Genomic DNA, 22,871 nt, shown 5'->3' with positions numbered 1-22,871 from the left:
CTGTGCCTGAGTAGTTATCATTACGTCTGAGGCAGTTTGATGTTAAAAAGTACAAGTGAAGGCTCAGTGTTAGAGTAATAATGAACAGAAGACCAAACAGCGTATTGTAAGTTAGTCTAACAGCTTCATATAAAGAAAATAGGAGGGGGTTTGGATTTCAGATGGAGTACAGGTGGCATTACTAGGGTGCTTTATGAGAATGACATTTAAACTCCCAGCTAAAGGATGACAGCAGCCCCTGAGAGTCGAGATCATTCCAAAGAACAGCGAATCACATTTGTTCATCTTTTTGATCTAAATGTCCTGAGATGATTCAGAAGTACCAAGTTGAATAATTCTTTTATTTATGTATGATACACTATATACAAAATAATTCCCCAGTACCTTTTAAATAGTTTTGCATCCTTTCTTATCAAAACTTACTGCATATTTTAGGGTTTTTGGTTTTTTTTTTTTTTTTTTTTTTTTTTGGTTTGGGAAGGGGTCATGTTCTACATTTTATTTTATTTTTGTGGGTTTTTATTTATACAAACATAAAAGGTTTTATCATTTGTATTCAGCATTTTTGCTGGCAGTAAAAATTTTACAGAAAATTATTTAGATTTTTCTAAGTCTTCGTTTACCTAAACATAGGAAGATCTACAATGCTCTATATGTAATCAGTGTGATACGCTCTGAGTTTCTTACCACACATGCCAGTTTTCTTGTTTTGACTTGAAATTTTATCATTGGGCATATTTTAAATGTTTCATACTATATTAAAGCAAGTGAATTTACAAGAATTTTTTGAGATGTCTGTTTCTTAATTGCCCTCTGACATTGCATGAGGAATAAGAAGTAATGTTAAGTGTTCTGAGCTTGGTTGCTCACTGAAACATGGAAATAAATTTTTTAATGAATATGTTCTCCTGATCTTCTTTGCTTACCTTCATACTTGGCAACCAGATGCAGAGCAAAGATAGATTTGATCTAGAGAGCACATATAAGTTTCTTTATTGACATGTTTCTTGAGAAATCCTTATGTAACTCATTTTGATGTCTGCTTCAACAGAGTATCTCTGACAGTGTTTCACTGAAAAGTGTAGGTCATTTATCTGGGACTGCAGATCAAACAGGAGAGACTAGAATACATGGACAAGTAGAAGGTAAGAATTGTTTTATTTTTAAGAAGTCATTTGACAGATCTGTATTTAGAATATACTGTGTTGTCGGGTGAATTTGTAGAAGCAAGCAGTGGTAAGTTGTGTATGAGTTCCCAGGGTTCAGCCACAGAGCAAACGGGGAGTGTTGCTAAGAACGGCACTGCACTGCCTTTCATTAGCAGCCGCTGAAGCTTGAGGGAAAGGGCACCAAAGATGAGAATGGCAGAGAGTGCAGAGGACAGATGATGGGCAAGCAGGGTGTGCGTGTTGTGATGGATGGGATAGTACAGAAGCCTGTGTGTAGATAAGAACACGGCATTAGAGATATGGGAGATATGAAGGAAGCTTCATGACCTAGTGCGGGAGGAGCAGAGTGAGTTCCACCCCTTTTCTGCCTGTTGATAAGGCTGGGGTCAGAGCGTCTGATTATGCAGGGCTATTGCTATTGCCTATAGACAGACATGCACCTGTGTATCACTTACTCTTCTTGTCTCCTGACCAAATGACTGATGTGAAACAGATTAGGGTGTATTCGGGTTTACAGCTTACCAGGAAGTCTTTATCAGGCATGGTGGGAAGAGTGCAGATAGATGGTCACATAGGAGCCAAATAGGATTATTGATAACCTATTCATGTTCCAATGTAATAACAGTTTCATGGAGTTTTTATACCAAAACAACAACAACAAAAAATCATAAATCATCATGTCTTAAAAATACATGATGGAAGCTGCCTCTGTTTCTGTTTGCTATGCAAGTTTGAGGACCTGCATTTAATTCTCCACCACACACATTAATAAAATAACCCCCTCACAAAAAATTAAAACAGGTAGAATATACTTGTAATTCAGGACTGAGGAGGCAAAGTCAGGCAGGTCACCAGGGTTAACTGACTAGCCAGCCTAGACTGCTCTGCAAGTACTTGGCCAATGAGAGATTCTATGTCAAAAACAGCAAGAACCACCACAAAGGGGGGAAAAAAAATATGGACAATGGGCAGCGTCTGGGTAGCCGTGGCCTCAGTTTATCTGAGGGCACAGGCACTCAGTCTTCTCTTCCGTCCCTATACAACACACACAACACACACAACACATACACATATACACATATACATCAAACACATATACCACACACACATACATATCACACACACAGATCCACCCACCATAATAAATGGGTAGAGACATTAGGGGAATGGGTTACAGAGAGTCTCTGCTCCAGGCATCAGGTTATATTTAATAATGTTCTCAGCCTTCTGAGTTGGTGGAATCTACGGGATCTGTACATTCTGAAGAGGAGTATCCTTGGCAGTCACAAGGATGGGCCAAATACAGAAAATGGACACTAGTCATCTGGCTGTTTGTGGGCTCGCAGTGATTCAGCTCTGGACCAATACCATTCTAAGTCTCTATTATTTAGTCAGCCTTCTGGAATATTTAACATGGGTGTGGATATTGACCAAAGACTCGGGTCAGATCCCGAGGTGAGATTTGAATGGCTAGCGAGAGTGCTAAAGACGAGCCAAGGCAATCTGGTTCTGGACCTGCAGTGTTCCGACACTGCTGTCACAGGAGTTGTGACTTTCAGCGCTGGGGTCTTTAATACAAGTGCTTTTCCCCTGAGAACATTAGTGGACAGTTCTATCTGGCCAAGCCTTCAATTTCTGTGTGTAAAATCAACTAGGCTCTGATGTCCTGTGGTCCTGAGGAGACTCACTTATAGAAGCTGATTAAGACGAGTGAGTATCAGGAAAACCGTCTTCAGGAGAAAGTGGGTAGAGCCGAAAGAGAAGTCCTGAATTATACCAGGTCTAAGCCATTATGGTCTGAGTTTTATTTGTTAATTGTCCCTCTGTATCTTACAAAACACATCCATGTGACATACAAGTATAGTAGGAATATTATTCCTAAAGTTTAAAAAATCAAAATAGAACTTTGTATGGCCTAAAAAAGTAAATTCTGAGGTAAAGGAAACAGGTCTTTTTTTTTTTTTTTAATTTCATTTTACATTTCAACCAGTTAGCCCTCCCATACCTCTTCCCATCCTCCCTTGTCTACCTTCCCCCCTCCACCACTCCCCTAGTCACTCCTCCTCATGGATAAGGATTCCCATGAGGAGTCAATATAGTCTGACACAATAGGTTGGGGCAGGACCAGGCCCCTCTCCCATGCATTAAGGCTGAGCATGGCATCCCACCATAGGGGTGGGCTCCAACAAGCTAACCCACGTACCAGGTGTGTATCGCAGTCCTACTGCCAGGGGCCCCTCAGGTAGCCCAAGCTTCACAACTGTCTTCCACATAGAGAGAGCCTGGTTTGGTCTCCTGGGGTCTCCACTCCACAGTTCATGAGTTTCTATAGGCTTGGTTCAGCTGTCTCTGTAGGTGTCACCATCATGAACTTGACCTCCTTTGCTCATATGTTCCCTCCTCCCTCTCTTCAACTGGATTCCTGGAGTTCGGGCTGGTTATCGATTGTAGGTCTCTGCATTGTTCCATCAATTACTCAATGAAGGCTCTATGATGATAGTTGGGGTATTCACTGGTCTGATCACAGGGCATCCTCTTCACTATTGCTAGGAGTCTTAGCTGGGGTCCTCCTGATGGATTCTTGGGAGTTATCCTAGCACCAGGTTTCTCCCTAAGCCCATAGTGGCTCTCTATTAATGTATCTTTCATTGCTCTTCTACTGCATCCCTCCCCAGCTGGGCCATTCTATTCCCTCCTGTTCTCATCCCCTCTCCCTTTTCCTTACACCCTCCCCCTCCCACCCCGTTTACCCTGTATCTCATCTAATTTCCCTTCTCAGACCATCAATGTGTCCCTCTTAGGGTCCTCTGTGTTACCTAGCTTCTCTGGAGCTGTGGATTGTAGGCTGGTTATCCTTTGCTTTACATCTAATATCCACTTATTTGTGAATATATACAGTGTTTATCTTTGAGTACCTCACTCAGGATGGTTTTTCTAGTTCTGTCCATTTACCTGCAAATCACCCTCTGACCAGCGGCACTGTATTTCCCTCCTGTGCCCATAGTCATTTGTACTCTGTAAACTGTTTTTGATTTTTTTTGTTCATTTGGGCTTTTTTGTTGTTGTTTTGTTTTGTTTTGTTTTGTTTTAAGACAGGGTTTCTCTGTGTAGCTTTGGAACCTGTCCTGGAACTGGCTGTATAGACCAGACTGGCACACTCCTTTAATTCCAGCACTAGGCAGGCAGAGGAAGACAGATCCCTGTGAGTTCGAAGCCAGCCTGTCTACAAAGCTACACAGAGAAACCCTGTACCCTGTCTTGAAATACTCCCCACCCCCCCAAAAAAAAGGAGTGTGCCATGACCACCCAGCTCAATTCTTAGTATTTGAAATGATCTATTATTTTGTTTTTTTTTTTTTTTTTCTGGCCAGTTTGAATCCAGAGGTGTAACCTCATGTGGATTGGCTAGTTCTAATTTTACAAAAGATTGATCTAAATCTGAGTACTGTAAATCTTTAAAGATTACTTACCCTGTGCCTATATGTGTTTGCCTGTGAGAGTTTATGTGCACCACATTACACGAGTTCACATGGGGGCCAGCAGGGGGCATTGGGTTCCCTGGACCTGTAGTACCAGGTGGTTGTGAGCGGCCTTGTGGGTGCTGAAAACCAAAAGGGATCCTCTGAAAGAGGAGTGAGTGCTCTTAACTGCTGGTCATCTCTCCTGCCTCGGGTAATTATTTGGGGACAATTATTTCATCTGTGCAATATCATGGTATTATACTACATTTTAGTTTGAGTAATTAAGTAGAAAGTCACGTTACAGAAGAAAGCTAATAACAATATAGTTTGACTTTTAATTTTCTTCTAACAAAATTGTCTATTTTTCTGTACCAAATATCAGTGACAGAGTTAGAAGAATTCATGCATTAAGATTTCATAGGTTTTATAGGTATAGCCAAATCCTACTTATTTTATAAGTGGGGAGGGAAATAAATGGTACATCAGCAGGGGTCACTTTGCAGTGTCCACTTTCCTCTCATTGGTGAAACAGCAATATTATTTAATTTAAAAAATATAAGTTATAGTAATTAATTCATGAGTCCTTGTTAGAAGATAGTGATAAAAGTGGAATCTTTAAACATGTAAGACTTTGTTCAAGTAATATAGGATGTTATAACAAAATCATGATTAATGGAAGGATATAATGTCTTCGGTGTGGCTTTATTAAAGCCAAAATTAGCATTTTTTAATATATCAGTGAAAAATTAATACCTAAATATTAAATTATTTAAGAAACCTAGAAAGTGAGAGAATTTTTGTTATAAGGATTTTGAGTCTAGTTATTTAATGTAGACAGTTGCCAATGTATCTGAAGACAATTATCACCCAGCTCTTCTGAGGTCCTTGTGGATGTTCTTGTAGAGGCTGCCACAAGTTGGAGGTGAGAAAGATAAATTTAAGAGTTTATTGCACAATGGTTTGTGTGCAGGAAATGGGTACCAGTGCCTTGTGGAGCATTCTTTTCTAGGCTGATGAAGCCTTTGATATGACATCTTTCCCAATTGATGGAGCCACCTTGTTTTAGCTGTCATTCTACCAATTTTTCTCCCCTGGAAGCTCACATCGGAAAGATGCTAATCAATTCTGGGTTTTTAATTACCATGTTTAAAAGTCTCTTATAATTGTGTCTATCTCTTTCATTTTTTATTTTTAAATACTTTTTAATTATTTGAGAATTTTTTATGTATATGGTATCTCCTAGTATAATTTAAGAATGTTTATTTTATTTTTTGGCTTAAAATTTCTTTTTTCATATACTGTATTTTTGGTCATGTCCTCCTTCACCCACCCCCACCCCCACTTTCTGCCCAATCAACTTCATGTTCTTTAAAAAAATACACACCAAAACAAACAAAAAAAAATAAACAGAAAGAAAAATAGCAAAAACAAAAGTACAAAAAACATGGTGCTTGTTTTGTGTTGGCCAACTATCCCTGAGCATGGGACCTGCTTGGAATATGGTTGATTTACCCAGTGTCACTCCATTGGAGAAAATTGATTTTCCTTTTTCAAGCAGGCATCATTTGCAAATAGCTTCTCGGTTAGATGTAGAACTTTGTGTCCATTTCCTACTCTCTTTCTTTGTTCTGGGATCTTGTCTTACTTGAACATGTGCATGTCTTATGCATGTTTTCAAAGTTTCTGTGAGTTCATGTGTCTGTCAGCCCTATTGTGTCTGGAAGATGTTATTTCCTTGGAGTCATCCATAACCTCTGGCTCTTAGAATTGCTCCACCTCTTCTTCTACGAGAGTGAGGACTTGATAAAGACATCGCATTTAGGGCTGAGTGCTCCAAAGTCTCACTCCCTGCACATTGTCTAGTTCTAGATCTCTCTGCTAATTCCCATCTTTGCACGAAGAACCCTCTTTGATGAGGGTTCAGCAATGCACCCATCCTCTCTCTGATTTCTTGTTGGCAGCCATTCTGACTGGGGTGAAATAGTATCTCAAGGTAGTTTTAATTTGCATGTCCATGATGATGAGAGATATTCAAGACTTTTAAAATAGTTATTGGCCATTTGTGTTTCTTTTGAAAGCTTTTCAATTCATTAGCCCATTTGTTGGTTGGTAGTTTTGTTTCTTTGGTATTTAATTTCTACAGTTCTTTGTAAAGTCTCAACATTAGCCCCCTGTTTGAAGCATATTGGTAAAGTAGCCTTCATATATACCAGTAGTATACTCTCAGAGAAAGAAATTAAGAAAAATATCCCAGTTATATTAGGTTAGAAGAAATAAGTATACATACAATATACCTAACTAAAGATGTCAAAGACCTTTCCAATGACAGTGTCAAGACTTTGAAAAAGGAATCCTAGAAGATGCTAGATGATGGAAAGAACTTCCATGATCCTGTATTGGCAGTATTAATATTGTGAAAATGGCAATATGACCAAATTAACCTATAGATTTAATGCAATCCCCATCAAAATCCCCAAGACATATTTCACTAAGAGAAAAAAAAAATCTTAAGACTTCATAAGGAATCATAAAAGACCACCAACAGCTAAAACAACCCTGAGGAATTAGAATGCAGCTGGAGGTGTCACAATGGCTGACCTCAAGTTATACTATAGAGCTAGGATGCTCATGGCATACCTGCCATGAAAACAGACATGAGACCAGTGAAGCCAAATAGAAAACCCTGAGTAGACCGGCAAGGCTATGGCCACCTACTCTTTGACAAAGGCTGAGTCATGCAACAGAAAAAAGACTTGAACAAATGGTGTTGAAGAAACTAGATCTTTACCTGTAGAAGCGTCAAATTAGATTCTTGTCTCTCCTTGTACAAAATTTAGTTTGAAATTAGTATCAAAGACCTTAAAATAAACCATGAAAAATGTTAAAATTTCTAGAAGGAAACACAAGGGAAGTCAGGCATGGTGACTGATGACTTTAGTCCCAGTACTCAGAGGGAGGCAGAGGCAGGCCTCATCTACATTGTGAGTTTCAGAATAGGGCTATACAATGAGACCCTCTTTTGAAAAAAACAATAAAACCCATCCAAGCAAAGAAATAAAACACAGGAAATACTTTTCAAAACACTGAGTAAAAAGTTTCTGAATAGGACTTCAGTAGCACAGGAAGCCCCAGATACCAACAGAGAGGCTGCATGAAGTCCAGTTTCTGCACAGCAAGAGAATCTGTTAACAGGAAGCAAATAGCCCATAGAATGGAGGGATAATTCTTAGTAGAATTTTTCCTACTGTTGTATTGGTCACTGTCCAGCATCTAAAGGCTACCTAGTGAGAAAACACCCAGATTTAGTATTTGTATTGAATCATTGAGTCCTAGATGACTCAGTCAGTAAATATATCTAGTTTTCTATAAATGTCATTAAGAGTAAATCATATTGTGAATATCAGAGAATTAGGTTCCATGTTGAATCAACATACTGAATTTTGACTTTAGGAATTTGTTATTTTATGTTCATTGGTGTTTTGTCTGCATGTATGTCTGTGTGAGGCGTCAGATCCCCTGGAACTAGAGGAAGAAGCAGAATCTAGGTTCTGATGAAGAGGGGAGTCTAGGGAGCTCATGGCGTCATCAGTACATCTGCAGTCACATTGGGTTATTGCTGCTTTAGATGTTACTAGAATTAGGAAGTGCTGTTAGAATTTGATTTACCACAGCCATACAGCTGTCCTCTGAATAACTAACTAGCAAACATCAGGTCTCATTAATATATTACTTAGATTAGATTAATTAAATATTCCAACCTCTGCTGAATTTGGGGATAGCTAATTTTCTGATGAAGTAGTTGTTTCATGGAAATTTATTAAAGATTAACTTGGTTAACAACTAAACCAAACTGATTTGAAAGCATTGTGTTATGGTTCATTTCTTCCTTTGATTTTTTTTGAGACAGGGTTTCTTTGTGTAGCGCTGGCTGTTCTGGAACTCACTCTGTAGACCAGGCTGGCCTCAAACTCACAGAGCTCTGCTTGCTTCTGCCCCCTGAGTGCTGGGATTAAAGATGTGTGCCACCACTGCCTGGCTATGTTGTTCATTTCTTAATTTTTATTTTAAATAAATATTAAACCAATTTTTAAACAAAAGTTTATTAACATCTCTTATCCTAATACCTGACAACTCAGTTCACGTTTCCCTTTTAATAATCATTGAATAATAAAAATGCATATATTATTTCTTAGATGTGACTTATATACCTTCTTGCATGAGTGGATCAAGAAACTTTAAGATGGCTAAACTAGAGGAGTCAAGAAATGTAGGCATTCCAGTAGCCCACAAGGGTATGGAAAAAAAAAAAACCTGGTATTTTTATTTACTATTATTCTACAAGTATATGTCCAACCTGCTCAATTTAGAAAATCTTCTGTGGTGAGAAGTGAATTGTACATTCAACTGAACTACTCCATCTTTGTTTTTTCTAAATTATAGGGTGAATTGAAGAAGGTGATAAATGCTTGTAGTATAATAAACCATTCTGGTGTGCTGCATTAAAGACACACTTTTACCATCATCTCTGAAATTTATCTTCACAGTCGTAACTTGTTCCTTTAACTAACAGTCACGTTTATGTCTCCTCATCAGCATGTTCACATTGGCAAATACACGTCACATTTCTATTTTAGTTACAGTCATTACCTCACTTTGAGTCCTAACTGCATGTTTTGTCAAACTTACCTTCTTGTTCTTTATTGAATATATTTCTGATATGATACTGGCCTAAGCAGAGGAGGGTGGCAGAACTGATCATTTTCAAATGTAGCACGAGGCATTGGCTCCATATTAAATATGATTGGTTTATCATATTTATATATAATTAATTATGTATACATTATATATAATTTCCCTTTTGCTTTTTAGAGGTCCTCAGGAAATATCCAGTCATGGAGGTATAGTAATATTTTCATCATGAATTTTAACTACATGTTATAAAATCTACATTTGTTAAATGCATATTTAGTAATTTTCTGTTTCCAAACCTATCCAGCCTACCATCAAAAGAACAGATCCTGTTCTGAACAAAACAGCAGGAATGAAGGATGTACCAACATTCAAGTCAGGTAAATTGTGTACTATTCTAGGAGAAGGTACATCAAATATTGTACTCATTCTTCTGATTCCTAAACGTTTTTTATTCCCAGTTTTGCTGGAAAGATTTGAAGTAAATAAGGGAACATTGTTATTGATATCATCAGTGGTGAGGGAACAGGGACGCAGCTCTGCACTGCCACCGTCGGAGGCCGGAGGAGGAGCTTCAACTGACTCAAATTCTTTTGAGTTAGTGACTTTGACACAGAAAAGCATTTTAGGAGTAGCCAGGGTGAAGCAGAATTGAGGTTTTTACTAAAAGTAAAGAGAGACATTCGGGAAATAAATAAAAGCATACCTAATCATGTGTGTACACGTCTCATTGAGCTGTGATTTATTTAAAGATCTTTTTAGCATAGCCTCTAAGCAGAGGAGTTCAAAGAGGGCTGCTCAGGGAAAGACGACGACATGCTCATGTGTGGGTGTGGGCTTCTCGGGGGGACCCCAATATTTCATCGAGAGCCATGTGGTGTCTCTGAATGACTTGTTTAAGTTTGGGATGATTGACGAGTTTCCTAAGGTGGTAAATGTTTAGCTTTGTAGCTAATGATTAAACTTAACTTAGAACTCTTAGGTGATAAAAAGAACCCAAATATTACTTATTTTTTCTGTGTTTATAAAGATTTTATATAGCTAAGTTTATTTTAACTGAGTATGTGCATTTGTCTGCAGAACCAGACTTAGAAATAGTATCAAGAGAAGAGCAGAAAAGGCTCAGTAGCAGTGAAGACAGCCAGCAACTGGTATGTGAACGCTTAATCCTCGTTCAGTGTGCTCGTGGCTCTAGTGATAGAGCATGTTGGATGAGTTCCTTCAGGTAGCCTTTTTGGGTCAGTATAGTATAATATTTCATTTTAAAAGGATTGTGTTTATTACATGTATGTATGTGTGGGCAAATGCATGTGTGTGCAGGTACCTGCAGAGGGCAGATGAGGGTATAGAGACTCTTATAGCTGGAGTTACACGCAGATACCAGCTCAACAGTATTCTAAGACTCAATACAGGTCTTGCAAGAGTATGTGGTCTTAACCACTAAACCATCTCTCCAGCTCCTAATACTTCATTTTAAAAAGTTATATAATTTAAAATAAGGCTAAGAGAAGTCCTCTTTGGGTAAGAGTGCCTAGTATATAAGAAACTATAGTCCTGAGTTCAAATTTCCAACACTCATGTAAAAAAAAGCCTGATATGGACATGTGTATTGGTAACCCTGGCACTGGGGGCTGCTATTGCTGATTCTGGGAGCTCAGTAGCCAGCACCAAAATGAAAAGCTTTAGCTTTGGTGAAAGGCAGGCCTGTATCAGAGAGCAGAATATTAGAGCTGACACCATTTTCCTCTGGCCTCAGGATCCACACATGTATACTCTCATGCACACACAGGTACATTGGCATACAGGCATCATTCACTCTGCCCTTAGTCCCCTCAAAATAACTTTAAACTATTCTCTGAGCCAGCACTCGATTGCCTGTACAAAGAAGCATACCTCTGGAGTGAGGCTGTGGTACTGGGATAAATGCATTAACTTCCTAGTTATTTTATTGTCAGAAACTGGTAGATGCTCTAAATGGTTTTTCCCATTGTGTTTATCAAGCAGAGACTGTGTTAGAACTGGACTTAATAGAAATGAACACACCATCATAGTTTATAATTGGAATTGATGTTCCTCTTCTTTCTACCTGGTATTTATTGATTTTGTCACTTAATGGTGTGCCTTCTCCCCACTCAGTGATCTTTAGAAAAAGGACTAATCTACTCTTTAACGTATGATAAGGTAAGCTTGGTAATACTAAAACAAAAAACAAGCAGCCCTCTAACTTGTTTTTAGTGTAAGTATAGTGCAGACAAACAATAGACATATTCAGTCTAATGGTTCAAAATATCCTATTTTTGAGTGAGGTAAATTAGCTTTTTATTTAGTTGTGGTCTAGTAATTTAGAAATAGCTATAACATTTTCTTTGTGTATGCTCAGTATTTAAAGATAAATACTCTTAGTCTTTAAAAACAATGTTTTTTTTAAGGAAGAACACCTGAAAATAAAATTCTTCATATCGTTCCTCTTTCTCAGTGTACAAAACACATGTCTTGGGTATCAAATCTAAGTCATGGTTAAACTGTCAAGTGGTGAAAATCAGTGAAAACTAAGGACTTTTGAAAAGAATTCTTTTTCCATTAAATAATGCTTGTATATTCCTGAGGTTTATTTTATTTTGTGTGTGGGTATGTGCATGTGCATATGTGTACTGGTGTGCACACCTGGTACATACAGAGGTCAGAGGTCTGCAGTGGATCTCTTGGGGTGTGAGTTGTGAGCTACCATGTGAGTGCTGGGAACCAAGCCAGTACTCTTTCCATAAGTTTATCCATAGCGTCAACTTTTCATTAAAGGGCGAAGAAAAAGGAAAGCACAAAAATAGTGAAGCGAAAGCATCAGGAAGTCAATACGATGGTGCTGTTGATAATGTTGGCAATGGAGTAAATCAGTCCTGCGGAAAAACTGACAGTCAACAATTTCCTGTGAAGGGGAATGAAGGGCATGATAGGTAAGATTATGGCAATATTTAGCAGTGTATGTATAGTTGTTACTGTCCTATAAAACCAATTCTAATTTAGGCTACTATTTATTATTAAATAAACGTTATGCATATATTAGACATATTCAGACTGATATGATTGTCAGAAAAACATAAAAGGACATATTTTTCCACTTACATTAATTACTATTAATTAATATTATTAATTTAAAAAAATAACTAGGATTGGTAAAAGTAAAGGCATTTTCATGCACTGTTAACGAGTATGGTAAATACTTTTTGTAATTAGTTTGATAGCATGTAATGTAATTTGAAATGTACCCTTCCTGTGATCTACAGCTTCATTCCTGGGGTCAGGTCCTCTGGGATAGGAGAACATGACTTAGAACCTACTTGCATTCATATGTTAAGGATATTAGTATATTTTGTTACACATGATAGGTAACTTGACATAATGTGTGTTCAGGATATGTTATATTATGTTTCACATATTTACCTATATATGTTACATGTATATGTATTTTAAGAAAATGTATTTTAATATCATATCTTAAAGTTGGAGATAATCTAAGTGTTCTTCAATAAGGAAAGTGTTAAGCTGTCGTTTTAAAATTATAATGTAAAATCAATAACTACATTTATAAATTATATTAGGTCTGTAGTCTACTAATTATTTCACAATTGAAATATATTTAATACATTTAGTTTGATGACTCAGTTTAAGAAAACTTTATTGTAACACATGTTGCATTTTCAGTTACATTCAGTTTTAAGAATTTTTAAAATTCCTGTAGATGTCTTGCTTGACTTAATTATCATTCAGTGGTATGTTATTTAGGCCCCATGAGTTGGTGTTCTTTCTGTACTTTTATTGTTATTGATACCTAGCTTTATTCCACTACGGTCTGATGGAATGAAGGATATTATTTCAGTATTTGTGTATTGATGGAGATTTGCCTTGCGTCCCAATATGTAATAAGGTTTGGAGAAAACTTCCTGGGCTACTGAGAGGATACGTCTTTATTGTTTGGGGGCATGCATGTTCTGTAGGTGTCTGTTAGGTCCATTTGACCTAACTCCAGTGTTTGTTATTTTTCTGCAGATAAACTGTCTGTTGGGGAGAGTGGGGGATTGAGGTTCCTCGAAGTCACTGTGTTGGGCTTACTCTGTGGTTTTAGATCTAGTAGAACATTTAGGCACACCTGGTTGCTGCACATATGTTTAGAATTGTACTATCCTCTTAGTGGATTGTTCTTCAGTGAATATGAAGTGTCCCTCCATAATTCTGCTGACTAGTTTTGGTTTGAAGTCTATTTTGACATTAGAATAGCTATGATATTTGTTTCTTAGTTTCCATTTTCTTGGAATATCTTTTTCTACCCGTGTTCCTTAAGAAAGTGACTGTCATTGATAGTGGGCTTCTTGAAGTCAGTAAAAAGATGGATCCTGCTTTGTAATCCATTCTGTTCTCTGTGTCTTCTTATCAGGGAATTGGGACTATTAGATTAAGAGTTACTACTGGATGATGTCACGTTAGTCAGTGTTCTTTAAAGGAGCAGAAGTGAGAGAATGGGCATGTGTTAAAGGAGTTCGTTAGGCTGGCTTACAGGCCATGGTCTGGATAGTCCAACCATGTCTGTCTCGTGAGGGAAAGGTTGGGACACTGGCATTGTTCAATCCCTGAGGCTGGATGTCTCTGCAGTCCCAATCTGGCACTAGAGTTCTGGAGAATTCCTGGAGAGCTCTGGTCTGTCTATGTTGGACTCCCGAGGAAGTTGGATTTAATACTGATTGCAGCAAACTGACAGACAGACTTGCCAGTGAACGTGTGGGCAAGTAGGCAAAATCAGTTTCCTTCTTCCATGCCCTTTCGTGTAGGCTGCCACAGAAGGTGTTGGTCAGGCGTGGGGTGGGTCTTCCTACTCCAGATAATAAAACAACTTACAGGCAGCTTGAGTCCCAGTTAATTCCAGATGTGGTCAAGTTGACAGTCAGGATTAGCCACCGAAGATGTGTATTAACTCGTCATAATGTTGGTTTTGTGCTGTTTTCTTAGGCTTGTTTTGATGACCTGTCCTGGCCTTATTTACTGTGGTCCCTTGGGCACGTTCGTCTTTCTCTTCAGGCGGGAGTACTCCTAGTGTCCTCTAGAGCTGACTTAGCGGTCAGACACACCTGAGATAATTTGTCAACTTACCTTCTTGTTCAGTGTAAGCATGTACCATGTTCAGGAGAGGATTAAGTTGTAAGAGAGTTGAAACTTGGTTTGTTTTGTGGAACGTGGATAGATGGCTTGTAGGTTTGACAGTAGGCTACCGTTTTCATGAACAAACTTTACCCAACATCACTCCCTTGCTGGTTTTCTTCTGTTGCCTTCTTGTGTGGCTCTCCAAGTGTGGTTACTCTACCTTGAGTAAACTCTGATCAGTGAGTATTGGGGGGAGGAGATCTTGGGGAGCTGGGTGTGTAGACAGGTGGCCTGTGAAATTGGGAGAGGCAGGGCCTATCTGGGAACACTCACAGGGTAGGAACAGGCTTACGTTTGACCTCTTCAGAACAGCTTTCCTTATACTCAGGTAAAACTTCTCTTATTGCAACTCTGATACATCATGTGTGCCATTTATGCATTTGCTTAGCATGTATTTAGCTAGTGTTTAATTAACTTTTTTGTTTTTTAGTAAATTAAGGTGGAAAAGAGTCAGAATTTCACCAAAATTACTTTTCTTCAATCTTTGTCAGTAGAATTATTTTTAAAACACTGGCTCTTTTAATGGATTGTTTTTAAGTAGTGGTCCTGCCTTGCTTACGAAGGAAGCAAAGAAAAAGGAAAATGGAAAATGGGTATCCAGAGAATCTGTTGTGATGCCAATGACTGAGAAAGCTGGTTCATTACAAATGCAGGACAGTTCCAGTCTAAGTGACACAGACCACAGTGAAATGAGGTAAAACAGGAGTTCTTTATTCCCTATGAAGGAATGTTAGCTGTGGAAATAAAACAGAATGTTGTAGTCTCCAGACAAAGAACTAACCTGTACAGTTGTCACTGAAAGGGGAAGACAGGACAAGTGACTTCAACAACTATAGTTTATGAAGGGTCACCACGGAAGTCCGACTGCAATACCGAAGTGTAGACAACTCCTCAGATTTTTATGCTGAGAATGGTAATAAAAAAGGGGGCAGTAATAGGAGAAAAATGTGTCATTTAAGAATCTTCTTTAGAAGAGTTGTTTAGAATATGTTTGCATGATGTCAGGATCCAGCAGAGAAATGTATGTTTACTCAGTGTTCGTGTGTGTATGTCTAAGGTATTAAACTTGACATCTTCTCTGAAGATTTATGTTAATTGTCCTCAGAATTTCCAGTCAAAAAAATTTAAGATTCATTATTTTCAGCTGGGCATGAGAGTACACACCTTTAATCCCTGGACTCAGGAGGCAGAGGCAGAGGCAGGTGGGTCTCTGTGAGGCCAACCTGGTCTACAGAGGTTGTTCTGGGATAGCCAAGGCTACTCCTACTTGGAGAAACCCTGTCTTCAAAACAAAATTAAAAAAAAAAAATCACTTAAAAAACTATATGTACAGGTGTTTTCCTGAATGTATATCTGTGTACCATGAACAAGCAGTGCACACAGAGACAAAAAGAATGTATTGGGTCCCCCTGGGACTGGAGTTGTAGATGGTTGTGAGCAGCCGTGTTGGTGCTGGGAGCCGAGCCTTAGTCATCTGCAGGAGCAACAAGTGCTCTTAGCCACCGAGCTATCTCCCAGTCCATCTATTTAAATTTTTCTGGTGTTAAGATCTATCACTCCTCATTCTAAATTGGGAGAGAAATGGAATAAACTAATATGAATGAAACTTGAAAATGATGTCCTAAAAGTTCAACTATCATAGACACTTTAAATTCAGTAAAATAAAAAAAGTAATAAAAACCATTCCTAGCAAACATTATTATATGTAACGTGCTCATTATTTCCTGAATGTAATGCTGAACAGTTGAATTTATTGATGATGCCTGATTTTTAGAAAAAATTAGTTCATACAAAGGAATTTTCCAAAATTATTGAGGTATAGGCCTTTTTATTTAGAAAATATTTGATTCAGAAATATGATTCAGAAAGTATTAATAATTCAAATAAAAGTAGAATAATAATGTGGAATCATTTACTACTATCTCACGAAAAACACTTGAAGATAGGTGGGACTTTTTCACACTGCATAGCATGCTCCTGGGTTATGCTTGGTCGGCCACTGACCATCTGTGTTTCTAGGGCAAATTAGCTGTCTTTTCTTTGCCTCACTCACTTTGTAAAAGGCCTACTATGCCCTAACCTGTCCAGCAGAATTGTGGACTACAATGAGGTGAGCGTGTGAATAATGCTCATCGTAATGCATCATCATTGTAGGTCCAGAAAAAGCAAAGTCTTGTCATTAAAAAACAATGCTTCCAGCCCAGGCCTGGTAGTTTATGCCTGTAAGTCAAAACTTGGAAGGCTGAGGCAAGAGATTCATGATGAGTTCAAGGCCACCCTGAACCACATACTGAAATCCAGGCTTACCTAGGCTACAGAGTTAGACCTTATCTTAGAAGCAAAGCAAAAAAAGTTTCCTTGTGCAAGGGCTTCAGAAGCACTTCCCAGATAGGTTGTAGTGCCCACAAAACCGTGTTTTTACTGCAAATGACAGGAACCAGCAACACAGCTTAGAAGATGAAAGCATTTGCCACCAAGCCCAAGGACCTGACTTATATCCCAGAACACACATGAGCAGAGGGGAGAGCCAGCTCATACATGTTCTCTAGCCTCTTCACTTGCACTATAGCACACATGTATATGCACAGACATACACATACCCTTACACTAAAAAAAATGTAAAACGTTTCTTAATAGTATATTTCATTATATCAACTAAAAGAAGTAGCATGTTTTTCCTTTTCCTTTTAGCATCAGAACTTTGATCTATGTTTATTCTTTCTGTCCTGAGGATTTGATTCAGTTGGTAGAGTGCTTGCCTAGAATACACAAAACCCTATGTTTGATTGTCAGCAGCCCTCTGTGTACATTGGTGACACACACTTAAATCCCCAGCCCTGGTGGTCAAGGGAGGATGCTCAAGGTCACCCTCAGCTAAATAAAAAATATATCTGTGTGTGTTCAAATTCCTTCTTATGTTAATAATTGTTGTATTTTTTTACTGTTTATAATCAAATCCCCTTAAAGAGAAATATTATATTTTAAATTGCCTGTAAACTTTGTTGTAAGAGAAATAAATTTCAAATGTAGTAGTTTTATATAAAAGTCAATAATCTTAGATATTCTTTGTATTTCACATAATATTAGTCTTAAAGGATTTTTATGGGTTTGTATTTTATTTTAGGTCCACAAAGAAAACATCTAATAAAAATAACAAGGTAATGTAAAAAATAATAAAAACTGGGATTTTGTTTTAAAATACTATAAAGGTAGTGATATGTAAGTTAAAAGATAAGAAAGATAAAGTGAGAAAATACAGAACCTTGTTATGAAAAGACAAAAGGAATAAAGAGTAGCTGTTGATAAAGGCAGCCTCCTGCCACCCATCAGCTCCTTTACGAAGTATCTGTCTTTGCTTGTGTAACACATTATTCCATGTATAATATAAACATTACGGAAACATTTTAAATGGTGTTTATTTTATAGGTCAGAAAACAGGCGGCTGCTGTGGACAACCTGGATGACTTGAATGAGTCATCTGAAACAGCCTCTGAGGACTGTGAGCTACAGTGTCCTGATTATGAGAACGTTTTGTGTGAAATTGAGCATCTCAGAATGGAATGTAGAGGTATGATCTTTGTATAAACAAACAGCCTTCCCACATACGATAGTATATGCACACTTTGCTTAGCAGAGATGTGTGTGGCAGTGCTTTCAACGTAGAAATATAATTTATATTACAATAGTATGTAAGCTGTTTGTTTATACCGTCAGCCAGAACACTGGAGTTATTCTCACTGGAATTTTCTTCGTGGGACTGACATATCCAGTCTTTTTGTTGATCTTGCTTTTCCTCTGTGCCTTACTGTCAGCAGATGTTACCTGGTGTGCTGGCTAGTTATATGTCAACTTGACATAAGCTAGAGTCATCCGAGAGGAGAGAGCCTCAGTTGAGAAAATGCCTCCGTAAGATCCAGCTGTAGGCAAGCCTATTGGACATTTTCTTAATTAGTGATTGGTGGAGGAGGACCCAAACTATTGTGGGTAGTACCAGCCTGGGCTGGTGTTCTGTGCTAAGCAAACCATGAGGGGCAAGCCAGTCAGTATTGACCCTCCGTGGGCTCTGCATCGGTTCTTCCCTCCTGGTTTCTACTCTGTTTGTGTTCCTGTCCTGACTCCTTTGATGATGAACAGTGATATGAAAGCATGAACCAAATAAACCCTTTTCTCTCCAACTTGCTTTAATGTCTTATCATAACACTAGTAACCCTAAGACATCTTTGTCTTTGTGTAGAGCACTATAGAACTAGAGAACTCTTTCCCCTGTATAATTGGAAAGATTCAGATATGATCATATTAACTCTGCTATGAGGTTAAATTTCTCAATCCTTTAGTTTTTTCCTGCCTTTTCTGATTCCCAGTTGTTGTCTTACAAGTTTGCTCTTGCAGTAGAATATTTTGTTTTACACAGTGTCAGCATGGCATATTGAAATATAAAAGGTTATATGGTTAGTTTCAATATATGTATTAAACACATATTTAGTCACCATAATCAGGATAATTAACAAAAACATCACAAAAACCTCCCTGTTCTCCCATGCTCCTTATTAAGAAGCTGACAGATTGTTCTCCAGCATGCCCCCATTCTGTTTTCCAGTCCACAGGGCAGGAGAAATCCAGCGGCTCTGTCTTCATAGAACTGCTCATCAGTATTTTAAATCTTGCTATCTTTATGCATATCATTGTGGTCTTAGTGTACCTTACTCTGCCAATAAATATTCAGCATTTTCCATGAATTTATATGTCCTTGCTCTGATGAACTCCTTTCTGATATGTATCCATCATCTTATAAATTGTTTATCCAGCCTGAATAAGCAGAATAGATATTCTTCTTGGTCCTGTGGGAGCAATGGGTGAGATTTCATCTAATCTTTTCAGATATTTTATCCTTGGTTCATGTAGTATCTTCTTATACATCCATTGTTCGATACTTGGCTAAGTATTCCAGGGGCCCTCTACAGACCTGCAGGGTCTTTCTCTGTGTTGATCTATTTCTCTGCTCTGTCCTGTTATCTCACACTGTCTTGGTTTATCAAAATCTGAACTTAATTACCTCAACTCAGCAAGTTTGGGGAGCTTTACTTCACTTCTTTCTCCTATGAGAGAATCAGAGACCTGGGACATTGGTAGAGTTCATTTATTCCGTCTGTCTTGACAATTATTGAGATATTTTAACTGTGTTCATCTGGGTTGTTTTGAGTGGGAACAAAGCTCCATAGCTTCACCTCATCATGGCTAAAGCAGACTGAAAGAGAAGCTCACTAAATGCTTTGTGTTTTCTGAACATGGAATATTTGACTGAGTTTAGTTTAATCTACTTAACATGAAGATCCCCAGGTCTATCCAGTTTCATATGAAAAACCCCAGGTGTATAATTCTATATTTTCCTTTTAAGCTGAAAAAGAACAAGGGTCTTGCCTATGTTATTTGCAGAGCTTAGTGTACTGTGATCCACACTGTAAGCACTTACTGTACATTTCTTCAGTGAATAAGTGAATGAATATAAAAATTCAGTCTTTTAATATGCTCACTCATTTTATTTCTCTCTCATTTTCCCCCTGATTCAGATATTGTTAGTCTATTGAAAATCCGGGATGCAGTTTATTCATATAAAAGACTAATAGAATTTAAAAAAAGCCACTGTGAACTGCTTACAGGAAAACTTAAAAAAATGGAAAATAAATTTAAGGAATTACAGAAGGAAGTATCAGAAGCAAAAGAAGTACGATCACAGTTAGAGCATGCAAAAGTAGCATGGGAACAAGAACTCTCCAGTCTGAGGTATGCTGTCTTGGTTTCATTTCATCACTTTTTAATGTCCTATTACATTCGCATACTTACATGCGTGTGTACCCCATATTGCGTACATGTTTTGACATGTGTGTGGAAGTCGGGTGCTGACTTGGAGAGTCAGTTTCCTTCCACGATGTGGGTTCCCAAGATCCAACTCAAGTAGTTTGCCTTAGAGCAGGCTCCTCTACTCAGCAAGCTATTTCCCTAGCCATGATAGCCTAGCTTTAAAGGAATGTTCCTAAATGTATGATACAGAGATGTACTTGAATTTTGGCCTTTGTTGACATGTCATGGAGTTTTCAAGAGAAAAAATTTCTTGGTCTTCTGAAATGTGAAATTCTTGTAAATAATATAGCAAACAAACTTAACTATGAATTATCCTAAGAAACAGATATTCTACAATAGATTCCACTATAATCATAGTTTTAGTGGCTATATGAAAACAGCCAAAAAATAAAAACAAACAAACACAAAAAAACCTCTATTTATTAATTAAATAACCTTTTTTGGGAAGTTTGTTTATTTGTTTGTTTTTCAAGACAGGATTTCTCTGTATTGCTCTGTCTGTCCTAGAATGTGCTCTGAGACCAGGCTGGTCTGAAACTCACAGAAATCCACCTGCCTGCCTTCCAAGTGCTGGTATTAAAGGTGTGTACCACCACTGCCCAGCCAATCAATAATTTTTAAAATTTGTTTTAATATTAGAATACTAATGTAAGTTGGTTTCTATATAAGTATTTACTTTAAAAAAAAAAATCTCCAGTATGTAATATGACCACTTGGGCTCAATACACAACCTCATGATTTCTATGTAATATTCACATAGAAATTACAGAGAGGAGGGAGAATGAATGTGTGTTTGATGTCATGAAGATTGTGTTTAATCTGTAGTTAGCTTTTGGTAGTTTCTGCTAGATTAATTCTCTGTCAGTCAATGAGTCTGGGAGGTCCTTACCTTCTAGTGTCTCCTTCAGTGCCGTAAAGCTTTCATTGAGGATGTCTTTCACCTTGTGATTACTTTTATTCCTAAGTTGTATCATGCGGTTGTAGTTTGCTTCTACGCTTTGTGAGTGGGCTTTCCTGCAGTTTCTTTCTCAGGAAGTCTGTTACTGGTATCTAGATAGACTGCTGGTTTTTAGACCTTGATTGTGTAGAGTGTACAGGAATAAGGGTTGTCTGGTTGAGCTTCCCCCTCAGCTACCCCAAACCCTGCAGCCTTCCCAGGGCCAGCACCACATACTTTGCCTTTCAGAGCCTGCTCTCCTGCCATAACTACCCCAGATCCCTGTCACCTCCCGAGGACAGGACCCTGCTGCACAAATTGCTCCTAAGGGCCTTTCCCCCTCTCACAGCCACCCTAAGCCCTCACCACCTTTCCCGGTCTCCCCGCTACCACACAAGGTGCCAGCATCGACTTGGCTTATTATCCTTTTCCTCCGCCACTCCAAACACTCAGCTGTCTCAGAACCCCCTCCATGTGTTTCCAGAAAGGGCCTTCCTTCCTCTTCTGGGTATCCCAGCTCCACTGCCTCCCTAGGACCCATGCCCCCTACGTTACCATTGGTATATTCCATTTGTCATCCCTTGGCCACTTCAAACTCCCGCCCCCTACCAGGACTTCCTCCATACATGCTGCTTTAAGGGTCACTTTCCTCCCTCATCTGGGTCTCCCAGTCTGGACCTGTGCCTGACTCACTATCTGTAAGGCCTGCTCTCCTCTCTGGGATGCCAAAGCCCCACCTCCCAGGACTCCAGTCACCCATGTTTCAGGCAGAGCCTAATCTGCTTTTCAGTTTTCACCGTCTCCTTACTTTTGTACTGTAAACCCACTGTTCTTGGGCTCCTGCCACTTTCTTTACAGGACTTCACCTCTTGCTTGGTAGGTTGGTCCCCAGCCTTCCATCCCTGGGCATTCCTCTTTCAGCTTCTGAACGTCTACATATTCTTCCTGCTTGCTCTGCAGGAAGGTTGCCCACTGTGCCCTCTGGCACTCAGAGCTTGCCATCCCAGGACCCTTTGCAGCTCTTGCTTACAAGTGAGTCCCCACGTATCCTGCTCCTCAGCACCCCATCTCTGCCCTCTAAGGCTGAGTGCCTGCTTTCTCCATATGTAAAGCATTCACTCTTCCTTTGTCTAGTGTTCTAATCTTAGCACCTAAAGACCTTCAAGGAGCATCTGTTTATTGCACCACAGAAGATGGTTTCCCCCAGCATCTTGCTTAAGGTCCCTCATACCTTACTTAAGCCTGTCATATCATGACATGTGCTAATCACCCTGGAGATGACGAGGACACAGCCACCACACATTAGGACCATTCCAGCTCCCCCAATCAAGGTCACATCTCTGTTACCACATCCATCATAACTCTCTACTGTCTCACTCACCACCTTTGTGAAGCACCCTCCTACTGGGCAAGAGCCCACAACTATGTGGGCCTTCAAACCCGGGTAATCAATGGTGGGTGATCGTTTTGATGTGCTTTTGAATTTGATTTATATATCTTTTTGGTCTTTTGAGACAGGGTTTCTCTGTATTGCTTTGGAGCCTGAAACTAGCTCTGTAGACCAGG

General features: G+C 38.8%; 1 protein-coding gene across 1 annotated transcript in view; it reads left to right on the top strand.

Moving 5' to 3' along the window:
- Window positions 1–22,871, top strand: part of Ankrd30a (ankyrin repeat domain 30A) — a 70,761-nt gene that overhangs the window by 20,338 nt on the left and 27,552 nt on the right. The window contains exons 12-21 of the mRNA XM_051203683.1: window positions 1,052–1,145; window positions 8,824–8,922; window positions 9,500–9,528; window positions 9,627–9,699; window positions 10,400–10,470; window positions 12,116–12,270; window positions 15,051–15,203; window positions 17,634–17,667; window positions 17,936–18,077; window positions 20,077–20,290. Of these exons, the coding sequence (XP_051059640.1) occupies window positions 1,052–1,145; window positions 8,824–8,922; window positions 9,500–9,528; window positions 9,627–9,699; window positions 10,400–10,470; window positions 12,116–12,270; window positions 15,051–15,203; window positions 17,634–17,667; window positions 17,936–18,077; window positions 20,077–20,290 (1,064 nt within the window). The remainder of the gene's footprint in view (window positions 1–1,051; window positions 1,146–8,823; window positions 8,923–9,499; window positions 9,529–9,626; window positions 9,700–10,399; window positions 10,471–12,115; window positions 12,271–15,050; window positions 15,204–17,633; window positions 17,668–17,935; window positions 18,078–20,076; window positions 20,291–22,871) is intronic.

Source organism: Phodopus roborovskii, unplaced genomic scaffold, assembly GCF_943737965.1.
Source record: "Phodopus roborovskii unplaced genomic scaffold, PHOROB, whole genome shotgun sequence".
Classification (NCBI taxonomy): Eukaryota; Metazoa; Chordata; class Mammalia; order Rodentia; family Cricetidae; genus Phodopus; species Phodopus roborovskii.
The sequence above is the reverse complement of the archived record's forward strand: the minus strand, read 5'-3'. Positions and strand labels throughout refer to the sequence as shown.